General features: G+C 43.8%; 1 protein-coding gene across 1 annotated transcript in view; it reads left to right on the plus strand.

Moving 5' to 3' along the window:
* clgn (calmegin) overlaps positions 1 to 14,140 on the plus strand; it is a 15,177-nt gene extending 1,037 nt beyond the window's left edge. Inside the window, exons 2-15 of the mRNA XM_061724555.1 lie at positions 3,245 to 3,493; positions 3,569 to 3,642; positions 4,143 to 4,201; positions 4,398 to 4,539; positions 4,635 to 4,716; positions 8,660 to 8,852; positions 9,477 to 9,666; positions 9,959 to 10,072; positions 10,149 to 10,305; positions 10,380 to 10,595; positions 11,435 to 11,551; positions 11,647 to 11,797; positions 11,878 to 12,053; positions 12,889 to 14,140. Of these exons, the coding sequence (XP_061580539.1) occupies positions 3,245 to 3,493; positions 3,569 to 3,642; positions 4,143 to 4,201; positions 4,398 to 4,539; positions 4,635 to 4,716; positions 8,660 to 8,852; positions 9,477 to 9,666; positions 9,959 to 10,072; positions 10,149 to 10,305; positions 10,380 to 10,595; positions 11,435 to 11,551; positions 11,647 to 11,797; positions 11,878 to 12,053; positions 12,889 to 12,963 (1,995 nt within the window). The 3' untranslated portion in view covers positions 12,964 to 14,140. The remainder of the gene's footprint in view (positions 1 to 3,244; positions 3,494 to 3,568; positions 3,643 to 4,142; positions 4,202 to 4,397; positions 4,540 to 4,634; positions 4,717 to 8,659; positions 8,853 to 9,476; positions 9,667 to 9,958; positions 10,073 to 10,148; positions 10,306 to 10,379; positions 10,596 to 11,434; positions 11,552 to 11,646; positions 11,798 to 11,877; positions 12,054 to 12,888) is intronic.

The following is a 14,140-nucleotide window of genomic DNA, read 5'->3' on the forward strand; positions in this document are numbered from 1 at the left end:
GTGAACCCTTTTTGTCATCAGTTTACCATAACTAGGGTTGTCCCCATCAGGATTTTTTAGCTCCCGATCACTTGAGTTTGAGTATCTATCTACCGATCACGATTTTTCCCGATCCGATCACTTCTTTTGGCTCCCGATACATTTCCGATCAGATACATTCTGGCAATGAATAAAAAAAAAAAAAGGACTAAAACTAAATTATCCCAAGTTTCTTTTATTGTCCATTGGAGAACAACATGGACATATATTTCAACAAAGCTGTAAAATGTAAAAACATGAAATTGTAAACTAAAACAAAAAGTGCAGAATAGTGCATTAACAAAAATAAATACATTTAACTTCAAAAGAGGTAGTTGAATGACATCCATTCAAACACAAGAAAATTAAAATACTTTTTGGCTTAACCTTAGTGCAACATTCTGAATGGCATGAAATGAATAGCAGCAGCTTAATGCAACATGAAAATATATATAATTTCACAATTCAAACATGTAAACCATGTTAGTTTCGCTTACTTCGTCACTTCTGGCCGGCGGTGGCCGGAAGTGACGCAGGTCGCCGGCCGGAAGTGACGTTAAACAAAATGATATATAAAACGATTTAATATTAAAAGCATTAATAACTAGGTATGTCCCGATACTTTTTCGGCCGATACCGATGTTTTGAAAATGCCGTGATCGGGACAACACTAACCATAATAATGCATAATCTATTTGGTCAACTTGTTCCAGCTCCATGAAATGACAAGATCATGATGCTCCCTCCACCATACTACACAGTGTTGATGCTGGGAAGCTGCACGTTTTGTTCACCGTTAGGGCTGTTCGATTTTGCCCAAAAATAAAATCTCAATTTTTTTCTCTCAAAATCCGATTTTCGATTACGATTACGATTATTTTGTGAATTGACAAAAGGCAAAGAAATTATTTCAAATATGCTGTTTTTTTATTGAACATTTGCCCCATTGGGCTTTAAAGGGAAAGTTCGTTTTTTTACAACCTGGACCTTATTTCTGGCATTTTTTATGGTCGTATACTCACCCAGAAAAGTTTGGTGTCATTTGGAGTCCTTCGGAAGATATTAGGAGTTTTTTGCGAGCCGCTTCTCCATATAACGGTAGTGAACGGGGCACAGCGGGACACAGACGATGCAGCGTCTAAATAACACATGATTGCCGCGAAACTCTTCATTTCTTTTATGAATCACTAGATCTGCTTCCAGGACCTGTTGTAACATTGTGGCGCTGTCTGTGTAATAAATAAATCAGTTTGTAAACAAGACCTCTGAACTCATGACGTCATCTCTGTGCGCGCATCCCGGACACAGCTCTGTGTACAGCTGGAGTTCACTACTGTTAGTTTACTGTTAGTTATTTGAAACATGTCTGAATATTTGTCAAATTCTGAGGTTGTGGACGACGACTTTGAATATGATGGACGTCCTTACCGTTTTGAGCCAGAGTATACGGCTGAAGAGCTCACTGAACGGAGGACAGAGTGCGCGCACAGAGATGACGTCATGAGTTCAGAGGTCTTGTTTACAAACGGATTTATTTATTTTATTTATTTATTTATTCGCGATTACGATTTAAAATCGATTAATCGAAAAGCCCTATTCACCGTACATGATGCTGAATATTCTTACAAATCAGCTTCTGTTTAATCCACCCACACAACATTTTCCTCTTTTCTCTGGAGAGCTTCCCCGGTGGTGTTTGCCGTGGACATCCCGCTTGTTCACTAACTTGTAGACTCATTAACAGAGATGTTTCAGCTCCAGTGACGTATTCAAGCCCTTCACTGATACTTGTGGGGTTGTTTTTACCTCATTGAGGATTCTGTGTTGTGCGTTTTCGAGACATCTTGGTCTCTCCTAGGAGCTTCAGCCATAAAACATAAATGTCTACACTAATAGGAAATGTTTCTAGCTGTGGATTGATGGATAATGACACACGTGACTTCAGAGATCTTTTTTTTTCCCTGAGTCATGTTTCCCAGCAGATGGATCGTATGAACGGAAATGTAATTTCATTAATTGTACCCCAGCTGTGCAAACTATCTACTGTAACTAGTTTTATATGAAATAATTAGTCTATGGGTTCACTTACCCTTTTCTCCGGCACTGTGAATGCTTAATGGTTTGTGTTTAGATACGAGGAAATGATAAATGTTTGTGTTAACGGCTGAAACACATTGTCTTTGTTTATTATTGGGACTTAGAGGAAGATCAGAACAATATATTTAACAGGTCCACATACTTTTTAGTAAAACACATTTGTCTTTTAGATGAATTACATTTTAGATTTTAGCTCAAAGAACAAACCGTACATGGATATGAACATTTCAAGCCTGGAACCTCCTCGGGGCTGTTTTGCTTTCCTGAAGTCAGAAACCAACCACAAAACCATAAATGAGTTAATGTAAAGGGTCTGTTCCAGCGCTGGACGCCTGTTCTTCCATTTCAGTGTTTTTTATGGTTACCAGAAACTGTTTTGTTTCAGCTGTGTTTTTTAAAAGAAAGAGATTAAATTGTTATATTTCATCCGACTGAGACCATGTTTATATTTTATCTTAACAGTGTTTTGCCTTCTTTACTCTGATCTGATAAAATGCTCCTGCTGTATCCTTATACCCATATCCCCTTATTATACTTATTTTGATATATTTATAATTACACCTAATAGTTGCTGGGATTTACAAATTATCAAATTACCTATATCATTTTTAATCAGAAATATCAATAAAAGTTAAGACTTGGTTAGGAAACCAAGCCAATTACAGTATATTTACAAAACACTTTAAAACCAGCAACTGCTGAGCAAAACACTGAATGTAGGAATAATTTACATAGGATAAAACTGATATAAAAGTAAAAGACTAAATGGGTTTAACTGTTATTAACCTGAACAAAACGAAAATGCAAATACCTTTTTAATGAGCAACATTTAGGAACCAGAACAACGCTGGAGAGATGAAAGTGAAGCGTGCTTTTGTCTACCGTCTGCAGTGACGCTTTTCATTTCCAACATCTAAACAAGTTGGAGCAGCTGCAGGTCGATCAATATGGTGTGACTGATGATGCTGTTTGGTGTTAAAAGACCTTCAAATCTGAATACCTTCATCTGCTCATCCTTTCATTCCCTGTTTTCTATATTTATCACAATGTAACACACACACATAGCTTGTTTCTCTCTATAAAAAGCATGTTTCCCACTCACACCAGCATCTTCCTCTCCCTCCTCCAGATGAAGCTGCGAGGAGGCTGGATGTGGCCTCTCCTGCTTCTGTCCTCCCTGGTGGTGGCGGCTCACGAGAGCCAGCCCGGGGCCGAGCTCTCAGACGTCGATGACGACATGGGCCTGGACGAGGACGAATTAAACGCTTTGATGGCAGAGGATGAGGAGGAAGCAACAGTGATGGATGAAGAGCAGTCTGATGAGAAAGATAAAGAGGAACCAGTGAAGACTGGAGCGGACGCCAATGTCTCCTTCCAGGTCAGAAACAGCTCCGGAATCAAGTTCATGTGTGGAGTTTGATCGTGTTTCATGACGTTTTTCAATGCCTCTCAGGTAACATACAAAACTCCTGTTCCCACCGGAGACGTCCATCTTGCAGAGACCTTTGATGATGGATCTTTGGACAGGTATGCTCGACTCCCAGTTGCAATTAGAAATGTACAAATGCAAAGTGATGAGGTTTTTATCCCTCAAAGCTGGTGTTGACTTGTATTAAACGGCGTGGAGAATTCCACCATTGTGAGTTGACACTAGAAATGTCTGCTAACTGACGGCATAGGGGCACACAGCTGTCACGGCTCGGGAACAACTTGTATCAGGAAAGACACGGCTTATGTTTCACAGAGATTAAGGTGCTTTTGTGCAAATGAACCCTGTAACAACAATGACGGAGCTTGTAAAGATGCTGCCTTTAAACTGTACAAACATGAGCTGGAAGCCGAGACGGCAAAAGAAATCTGCTGCTCCGAAACCACCGTAGAAAAGACAGATACAGTTTACAGCTTCACACGGCAACAAAAACATCTCAATATTTGGATCTGATGAGACTAATATTGAACGGTTTGATCATAATGATCATGGCTATGTTTGGAGAGATTTTGTGAGATTTTGTTGCTGACCTTTGCAGATGGCAGGTGTCAAAAACCATGAAGGAGGACGCAGATGAAGACGTCGCCAAATATGACGGTTTGTTTCTTTTCTTCCCTTCTGCTAACCCAGATGTGTGTGGATGTGTTATCTCTCGCTCACAGAGACGAACTTCTCCCATGCGAGATTGAGATAAGACATCCACATCTGAGTTTTATCTGGGCCATCCGTCCAGATGGTGAACATTACCCTGGAGTATTTGTCTTCTCCATGTTGACCGTCAACCTGTCTGCAGGCAAGTGGGCCGTGGAGCAGCTGAAGGAGAACAAGGTTCCAGGAGACCAGGGCCTGGTGCTCAAGTCCCGGGCCAAACATCACGCCATCGCCGCCATGCTGGACAAACCTTTCGTCTTCAAAGACGAACCTCTGGTTGTCCAGTGAGTTGTAGAGAAATGTGACATCAGCACAGCTGCAGACGCCGTCACTCCTCACACAGAAACCTGCAATAGTTGTGCTCATGTTCTGCTTGTAGGTATGAGGTGAATTTCCAGGACGGTATCGACTGCGGCGGCGCGTACATCAAACTGCTGTCAGACGCCGGAAATCTCGACCTGGTTCGTATTCATGTTCAGCATTCTTTCTACTGACACTGAGCTTAAACATGGACCGTTTCTGCTTGTTTTCAGTCGTCTAATTTTACTCTCCGTTTCCTGTCTTCCTTGCTCGCCAACCAGTTGAACTCACAAGGAGAGGCTCTTCCTAAAAACCAGCAGATTTGTTTCTTTTAGATTGGTCTGATTCCAGGAGGCCGGCTGACGGGCAACTAATCACTCGTGAACGCTAGCAGCTCTGTTAGTGGCCCATAAAACAAACAGAACCCACTGAGCCATGGGTCGCCAAACTTCCCCCTTTCATCAAAATACACATTTATTTGGAGACATTGGAAGCAAAAGCACGATACTTAGTAAACAAGAAAATGACAAATGTACCAAATCCCAGTTTAAATCCCAGTTTGAGGGGCTAAAAAACATCCTGAGCGACGCCATCTTCACTCTGTATGGAGTCACATCAGGCATAAATATAGCAATCGATGGTTGCGTCACTTGTAAGAAGCAGATCCAGAGCAGGAGAAAGTATTTGATACTCGTGCCGTTGTTGAACTCCTGCTTGTAAAAGTACAGCTGAGGTGTTTCTGTTGTGACTTTTGCACTGTGACAAAAGCCTCTCCGGGCAGGAAATATTACAACTAGTGCTGTCAGGTTAATTACAGTTAAAAAAAATAATCTAATTAATTACAGGATTTATAATCAATGAATCGCATTTTAATCTCATATCTGCTAAAGGTCCCCAAATAAAGAATTCGAATTCTAGGACATTGCAAAATTGCAGTGCATGACTAATCAATTGAATACACTAAGAAGAGATTTGAAATCCACATTTTTATTGGTAAAGTGTGTTTCATAAATTAAATTCAAAAGAAAAAGCTCAAGCACATCAGCAAACCAATTAGGCCAGGTACATTATTCAAAAATGCAATGCAAATACAGTTAAATAAATACAATTCAAAAATAAAATAAGGCTGAGTCTCAAATAGGCACTTAAAGGAGCCGTCTGTAAGAAATGGCCAAAACTGGTACTGCAGTCACTTTCAAAATATTGTTGAGTGGCGTGTACCCTCCCCCTCCTCCCCCCGACCAGAGGTTGCCAGGTAGGCTGCAGAATGCAGCAGGAACGTAGGCTGCCATGGCAATAAAAAAAACAAATCCTTGTTTTATTTCGGACCTTGTCACGACATAACTCGGATTCATAACGAGGTCTTTTAGTTTTTGGAAAGCTAGACATTTTTTCATCCAACACGTTCGTAGCGGCTGCGGCGATAATTAGAGCCGAGCTGGCAACCCGGATGCCGAAACAATACTGACTTGGTGATTGGGAGATAGGTGGAGGGTGGAGCTTCAGAAACAATACTGACTTGGTGATTGGGAGATAGGTGGAGGGTGGAGCTTCAGAAACAATACTGACTTGGTGATTGGGAGATAGGTGGAGGGTGGAGCTTCAGGCCAAAACAAAAAATGACAACATAAACATCAGTTGAGGGCTGCAACTCCTCTTTTTAAACTGGAATATCCTGGCTTGAGTGCTGTTGTCAGTGAAATAAGTATTTGAAATGAACATGATTTTTAAATGTCTGTTGACATACCGGGGTCATTTTATGATTCGTTTTATTATTGCTCTTACATACAGCTCCTTTAAGCAAACTCTCAATTCAAAATTAAAACTAAAGCTGACTCAAGACAGCGATTCAAGTACTAGTAGCTGTAACGTTTACAGTGGAACTTGTCTGGACATGTATAGCGTTTAAATGATAATTCAGGCTGGAGCAACTCCGGTGATGGGAACAAAATGTACAAATCACCGCGTTCTTGATAGTCCCGTCTTCTTTCTTTTTATACATAAACTTGCCATTCAAAGACCCTAGCAAAGATTTGCTGGCTTCGCTCCCCTGAGTCGTCCAGGTCTGTCACCCTACGCAGCAGCTGGGAAGTGACCTGCCACTGCCAAGTGGCCTACGGGTCTCTCAATTGGCCAAATTTAAAATTCTCGCGCATTTTGCCACTCATAATTAATTGCGTTAGTTTTCATAACGCGTTAATTAGCAGTTTAATTAATTAATCGAATTAACACGCTAAACTGACAGCCCTAATTACAACACAAGTTGACACCGTCAATAATTCATCCTAAAACTGTAGATAACTACCATAAAACACAAGCTCGGGATGATGATGGGGAGCGTTGTGATCTTATCTGGACACGCTGAAGGGTCTCAGGTAGTCCGCTACAACGCCCACACCTCTCTCCCTCTGACCACCAACATCGGGATGCCACAGGGATGTGTCTTATCCCCCTGGCTCTTCTCCCTCTACACCAACCACCTCCGATCAGCCTCCCCTTTTGTCAAGCTGCTGAAATACGCAGATGACACTACCATGGTGAGGCTGATCAAAGACGGCAGGGAGGACGACTACAGGTCAGAGGTGGAGAGGACGGTGAACAAGTGCAGGGACGACGACCTCGTCCTCAATGAAGCTAAAACTGTTGAACTGGTCATTGACTTCCATAAAAAAACTCCCGTCAAGGCTCCCATCATCATCATCAACAACCAACCCATCTCTGCCACAGACTCATTCAAATTCCTCGGCACACACATCAACAATAAACTGAACTGGGACCAGAGACCAGAAACCAGAGACTATTTCACCTCAGACAACTAAGAAAATACAGAATCAGGAAGAAATTAATGGTCCAATTCTACACTGCCATAATCCAAAATATTCTGTTTATCAAACACCATATAGTACGGCAATACATCCAAACATACACTACACAGACTGGACAGGATAATAAAAAGGGCTTCCAAAATTACTAAATATGAACTCCTCACACTGGACTCCCTTTACAAACACTACACCGTCACATGGGCAACTAAAACAATTGAGGACCCTTCACACCCTGCTAACTATCGGTTTAAGAGCCTCCGCTCCCAGAGGAGGATTATTTGAGTCACTGGGTAAAAGGAACAAGAGATACAATGACTCTTTCTTTCCCTCGGCCGGACGACTACTAAACGCTTAACTCCTTGTCCTGTTTCGGTGGTCCAGTCTGATATGTGCTGTTCTGTGCCTTGTCCAGTTTTATCTGCAGTGTTATGACACTGTCTTTTTCCTCTGGAAAATGTTCTCTTTTGTACTGCTGTGGTGTTTATTACAGCTACCACCTGCACCGTGAAACTAATTCCACCGGCCTAGCCGTGCGGCAATAAAAGGGACTTGACTTGACTTGACTTCTGCAGGTCTAAACCCAAATACCTGGCCGATGCATTAGGTTATGAAGTGTTTACATACCCGAGATTCACTTTATAGCAATTAAATGTGTTGTTTTAGATCACTGTTGTCAGTACTCTACAATCTCTACACGTATGACACGTGAATGTTTACCAGTCAGCTAGAGACCTGAGATCATACAGCATTTATCTGGCTTTAAATCAGCAACTTTACGTGACATGGTCCACTTGTAGCATATTGGGCGTACAGATCTGCAGGGCGAGGGGGCGCACATGCTGCCTCCGTGTGGTCAGAAGTGGCTTTGCAGCATATATAGAGGCTTTAAACTGTCAGCACTTCCTGTGAAAAGCTTGTTTTTCTACTGAAGGAGCTAATCTGCCTGCATCTACTTTTAATGTTGCTTTCAGACGCAAATCTTGTGTTTCTTTCCTTTTATTAAAATTTTTGTCCAAGTTTCCATCAAGGCAGAAGAAAGAAAACGTGTTTTAATTTTATTAAAACACGCCTGGCCACGAAATTAGGACTTGTTGCTGGAAAGATGATCACAATCATAGATTTGACATGAAACGGTGGAAAAACCAAACTCCAGTTGAACAATATGATGGTGTTTGCATGATTTTCTTGGAGGTTGTATTGATGCTTCATAGTTTCATCACCTGACTGCTGCAGAATCATATTTCAGTTTTCTCTGGGTTTCTCCTGCTGTGCACCGTAGGAGCAGTTCCACGACCGCACGCCCTACAGCATCATGTTTGGACCTGATAAATGCGGCGAAGACTACAAGCTGCACTTCATCTTCCGCCACACGAACCCGCTGAACAAGGACGTGGAGGAGAAGCACGCCAAGAGGCCCGACGTCGACCTGAAGAAGTTCTACACCGACAAGAAAACTCACCTCTACACGCTGGGTGGGTAGCACGGACGAGTATTAGGGCCAGGCAGGAGAAAAATAAAAATAATATTTTAGAGGAGGAAGATTTTTTTATTTTTTTTCATTGTGCACTTGGAGAAAAAAGTCGAAATGTCGAAATGTCGAGATTAATGTTGAAGTACAATTTCAAGAAAAAAGTTGAAATGTTGAGAAAAACGGCAAAATTTCAAGACTAAAAAACAGCGCATGTGACTGTGGTTTTATGATATTGATTTGAAACACATATCACACATATGCAGTGGCATAACTTCAGAAACGCACCCTTAACGTTCCACTCCAAGGATGTAAGTTAGTTAGTTACGGCTGCTGCTGCAGAGCTGTCAGTCTCTCAACTAACTGGATTCGATGGGCCAGAGGAGACTTTATTTTTTTAATTTACTTTATTAGACTTTATTCACCAAATTTCGACTTTATTCTTGAAATTGTATTTCAACATTAATTTCGACATTTCGACTTTTTTCTCGAAGTGCACAATAAAAAAAAAAAATCTTCCCCTCAAATATTTTTTCTCCTGTATGGCCTTAATAGTAGCTGGGAGAATAAGAGCGCCTGCTTTTAGCCGGTCAGATGTGCACGGTCCTAACTCTGCTCCTGCTGTCAGTCCTGAACCCAGACAACAGCTACGAGATGTTGATCGACCAGTCCAGCGTGGGGCGCGGCAGCCTGCTGCAGGACGTGGTGCCTCCCGTCAACCCGCCCAAGGAGGTCGACGACCCGCACGACTCCAAGCCGGACGACTGGGACGAGAGGGCCAAGATCCCCGACCCGGAGGCTGTGAAACCCGACGACTGGTGACTGTTACTGTTCCACATTAGTCCCAGCAAGCACATGCTCTCTGCGTCGGAGGGGAACAGGAATGATCGTTTAGTCCGACCTTTTCCCCCTGACTTGTGTTAGTGCAGCTAAGATTGTTGCGTGTTATCGGCTGAAGATCAGTGTGTTGGTGACTCCAACAGGGATCAGATCAGATTAATGCACAAATTCAGTTTCAAGAGGGTCACATGCTTTTTCTTTCCATTGTAAATGTGAGTCATGTAGGAGATCAGATCTGGATGAGCGTGTGTGTGTGTGTGTGTGTTTAAGGGATGAAGATGCCCCTGCTAAGATCGAGGACCCTGATACGGTGAAGCCGGAAGGCTGGCTGGATGATGAACCCGAGTTTATCCCTGATCCCAACGCTGAGAAACCGGAAGACTGGTAAAGACTGGTAACGAAGCAGCCTGAGAGTCGAGCCGTTGATGCCTGACGACTCACCTGTGTCCTCCGTTCACAGGGATGAGGAGATGGACGGAGAGTGGGAGGCCCCGCAGATTCCCAACCCGGCGTGCGAGACGGCTCCCGGCTGCGGGGAGTGGAAGAGTCCCATGATCAACAACCCTCAGTATAAGGGCAAGTGGAAAGCTCCTCTGGTGGACAATCCTAACTATCAGGTAACGACGGAGGAGAGTAACGACGAGGACTCTGTTGCAACGATGCAGGCAACACCTTTCTGTCTTCCTCCCAGGGAGTCTGGAGGCCCCGCAAGATGGACAACCCCGACTACTTTGAGGACCTGCAGCCGTTCAGGATGACGGCGTTCCGGGCTGTGGGGCTGGAGCTGTGGTCCATGACCTCCGACATCTACTTTGACAACTTCATCATCACGTCTCACAAGGAGGTGGCCGACCGCTGGGCCTCCGACAGCTGGGGGCTGAAGAAGCTGGTGGCCAGCGCCAACGAGGTCAGTGCGGTTCATACCAACGTCTAACCCTAGATTCACACCGAAAGAGTCAAAAATGGCCTGTGGAGGCTCAGGACGCCTGCATCGCTGCTTGCCAAAGTCTATCGATGCTTACAGTGGACTGGGCTTTCAAGCTGCGCTGCAGAACTGGAGGGAACAAAGTGCATATAGCCTACATATATCTATATATAGCTGCACATCTTCAGTTTCCTCTTTCACCATGGATTGGACTTTGGGAAGCCTTTTTATATTTCTGCGTTATTTCCGCGTAGATAAGAGTGAGTTTGATGCTCCTTAACAAGGTTGGTCGCTGCAGTCTGTCTGCGGTGAACAGCACTGACACACTGGGTCGTAGCGGATTTGGTCATGATGTTTAAACTGTGTTTTGTGATTAATAAGCACGGTTTTTAACTATTTTGCGTGGATCGATGTAGCAAATAAAATAGTTCAGACCATCCAGCTCCTCAACCATCAGTTACATGTTTCACGTGAGCAGTTCAGGTAAAACTGCAGTCAAATCAGCAAAAATGTCAGTTTGCTGGATGAAATATATGAATTCCTGATAAAAATAAGGTTGTTAGTGCACAGCTCTGCTCATGTGCATGTGAATGAGTGTACGTTTGTGTGTACACGAAAGTACAATCTCGCTTTGGGAATCCCGGTCTGTGATTGGACGCTGCCTCGGCGTCGCCGCTGCTCATTTGCATAAAGTTGAGATTCTTCAACTTCAAATTGACGCTCCTGACGGCTCCGACGCCTCCGTTGCGCTGCGCTCATAGAAAATGAATGGCAGCCGGACGCCTAATATTTCACGAGGTCATCATCTCTCATCTCAACAGCCGGGAGTCTTTGCTCAGCTGATGATGGCGGCAGAGGAGCGGCCGTGGCTTTGGGTCATCTACATCCTGACGGTGGGGCTGCCGGTGGGACTGGCTGTGCTGTTCTGCTGGCCAAAGGTGCCATGTCCTCCGATCACACCTACGCAGGGTTTACACCAAACCACCAGAGATCCTCCTTCACCTGACCAAACCCTGTCCAATTTGGTTTCCAGAAATCAGACGAGATCGAGTACAAAAAGGTCAATCTTCCCCAAGCTGATATCCAAGAGGAGGATGAGGAAGAGGAGGAGGAGGAGGAGGAGGAAGCAGCAGCAGACGAGGAAGACAAAGCAACGGTTGCTACGGAAGTTACAGCATCTGCAGGTTTGACATTCATCTGAAGGGAACGCTGCCGTTTAAACATGTTTCTTCATTATTAATTTATTTACTCTTGTTTTTGAAAGCCAACGATGCAGGTGAGGGGGAAAAAGGTGCAGGTGACAATCTGCAGGCAGATGAAGAAGAAGAGGACGACGAGGAGGAGGAGGAGGAGGAAGAAGAAGAAGAGGAAGAAGGAGAGGAGGAAGAGGAGGAAGGAGAGGAAGAAGGCAAAGCTTCAGAGAGAATAATAGAAGACGGGGTTGGTGTTAAGTGTTTCTACCTGATAATGAAGTTCTGTTCATAGCATCAACACGTGAGGAAGCGCCACCTGTTGACCATCTCGCTCAGTAGTTAAATAGGCTTCTATTGACACAACCCAGTATTTCTCAACTTGGCCCAAAGTTAAAGATCAGCAGAATAATACACACTCCTCAAGATATTTCAACTCTGCAAGTTGTTTTATTTTTTTTATTTTTTTATGTCACACAAATACAAGGATGAAGAAAAAATTCACATAAGGAAAATATTTTAAAAAACAAAACAACAAGAAGAAATATGTGTGAGGAGTGGTTAGAAGTCTATACAGGCTTATCTGAAAACCACACCCAAACAATATACTAAAGTTAAGATATTAACAAATATAAAAATCACAATTACATATTAAATGCGCAAACTGAACATTTCCTGTAAAGGAAAAAGTGAAAAAAAAAATAGGGGGTCCTATTTTTCTAAATCAAATGATTTAGAGAGCAGAGCATTCTTAAGTTTCTTTTTGTACATGGACAGTGACAAAGATAAATCAATGAAATGTACATAATTGTTCCACATAACTGCACGGTATTTAATAGAAAACTGACCACGGGATGTTTTATACGATGGAAGATGAAGTTTCTTAACCTGTCGGGTTGAATAACTGAACAAAATAGTATCTAAAACCATGAGGTAAATCTTATGTTATCTTATGATTCACTTTAAAGACAAATGTACTGATTAAATGTATTTAATCCTTGATATTTTATTCTACTACTTGGAAATGACTTTAACAATGTGTTTGAGGAACCAGCAGAAGCTAATCCCCCGTCTCTGTGCTGCAGCTCCCGGAGGAGGCCGACGTCGCCGAGGAGAGCCACAAACAAGCCGTGAGGAAGAGGAGGGTACGGAAAGACTGAGGAGGCGGCGTTCCCCGCCCGCCCGCCGTCTTGTTTCTCCACCGCCGTGGGAGAGGTGGAGGGGCCTCCGCCTCCGCTGCTGCTCCCTCCTCCTCTAGTGGAACAGCATGTATTTCCTCCTGAAGCGCCCCGGCTGCTCCGCCCCGAGACTCCAGTCCCCCCAGGTTTGCCGTGTTGTCTCCTAGTGTGTGTCCTCCCTGTTGTCTACTCGTGCCGATGAGCTCCCCGGAGATGCAGTCAGCTCTCCACCCTCCTCCATCTCAACCCGCTCCGCTTTTTTCATGGTCCTCCTGTTTGAGAAGCTACTGTTGTCCTCCATCCTTGCTCCTGTAAAACCTCGTCCCTGGTGTCGGCCTCCTCTCTGAACATAAGCCGTAGTAGAAACCTGTCCGTGACGGCAGCAGAGCCTCCGCGCCGCCGTCCACGCCACCGCCGCCGCTGCTTCTTCTTCTTCTTCTTCTTCTGTCCCCCCGTCTTACAGCATATCACCTGGGCTGCAGCGGAAAGCGTTGGACTTTGATCCCCGTGTCCTTGTTTGGAAGAACCCGTCTAAGGACGCAGTTTAAAGGCCTGTCCTGTTTGAAGTTGTCTGTGTTTCAAGAGCAGGAACGACGCTGAGCTCTGAGTGGCGGCTGAGCGAGACGCAGGAAACTTCCCCTAAAGATTAGCGCTTCAGAAATGGATTTTCCTGTTTAGATTTTAGCGACTTTGTAACGAGCACTGTTACTTTAACATGTTTTTTTACTAGAAGTTTTATCACGTGGAGAAGCACTGACCATCTATTTATTGGTTTTTGTTGTTTTGTTTTTGTACGTATGACCAGAGGTTTAATATAGACATTTTTGACAGATCTTAGGCAGTTTTGTGTGATTATACCAATGATGTGCTTACTTTAAGTCAAGCTCTGACACGTTAGCGCTCGTAGCAGAAATGGGAACTACTTACTGCCTTGGTCGCCGGGATTCTGCTGCTGGACGCCAGCGTGAACGTCTGGACGAGCTGGAGCTCAGATCCTTGTTTGCCGCCTCGGGAAAAAACCTTTATGCTGACTTGTTTTCTTTCTCTCGTCTCAAGCCTTCGTAGGCCGCCTTCGCCAGGCGCCGGCAGATTTCCCCGTTTACATTTGTTTGCGAGTTGTACATTGCTCTTGAAATTAAAACTATTTAATACAAAAACA

The sequence above is a fragment of the Cololabis saira genome, chromosome 1, assembly GCF_033807715.1.
Source record: "Cololabis saira isolate AMF1-May2022 chromosome 1, fColSai1.1, whole genome shotgun sequence".
NCBI classification, from domain to species: domain Eukaryota; kingdom Metazoa; phylum Chordata; class Actinopteri; order Beloniformes; family Belonidae; genus Cololabis; species Cololabis saira.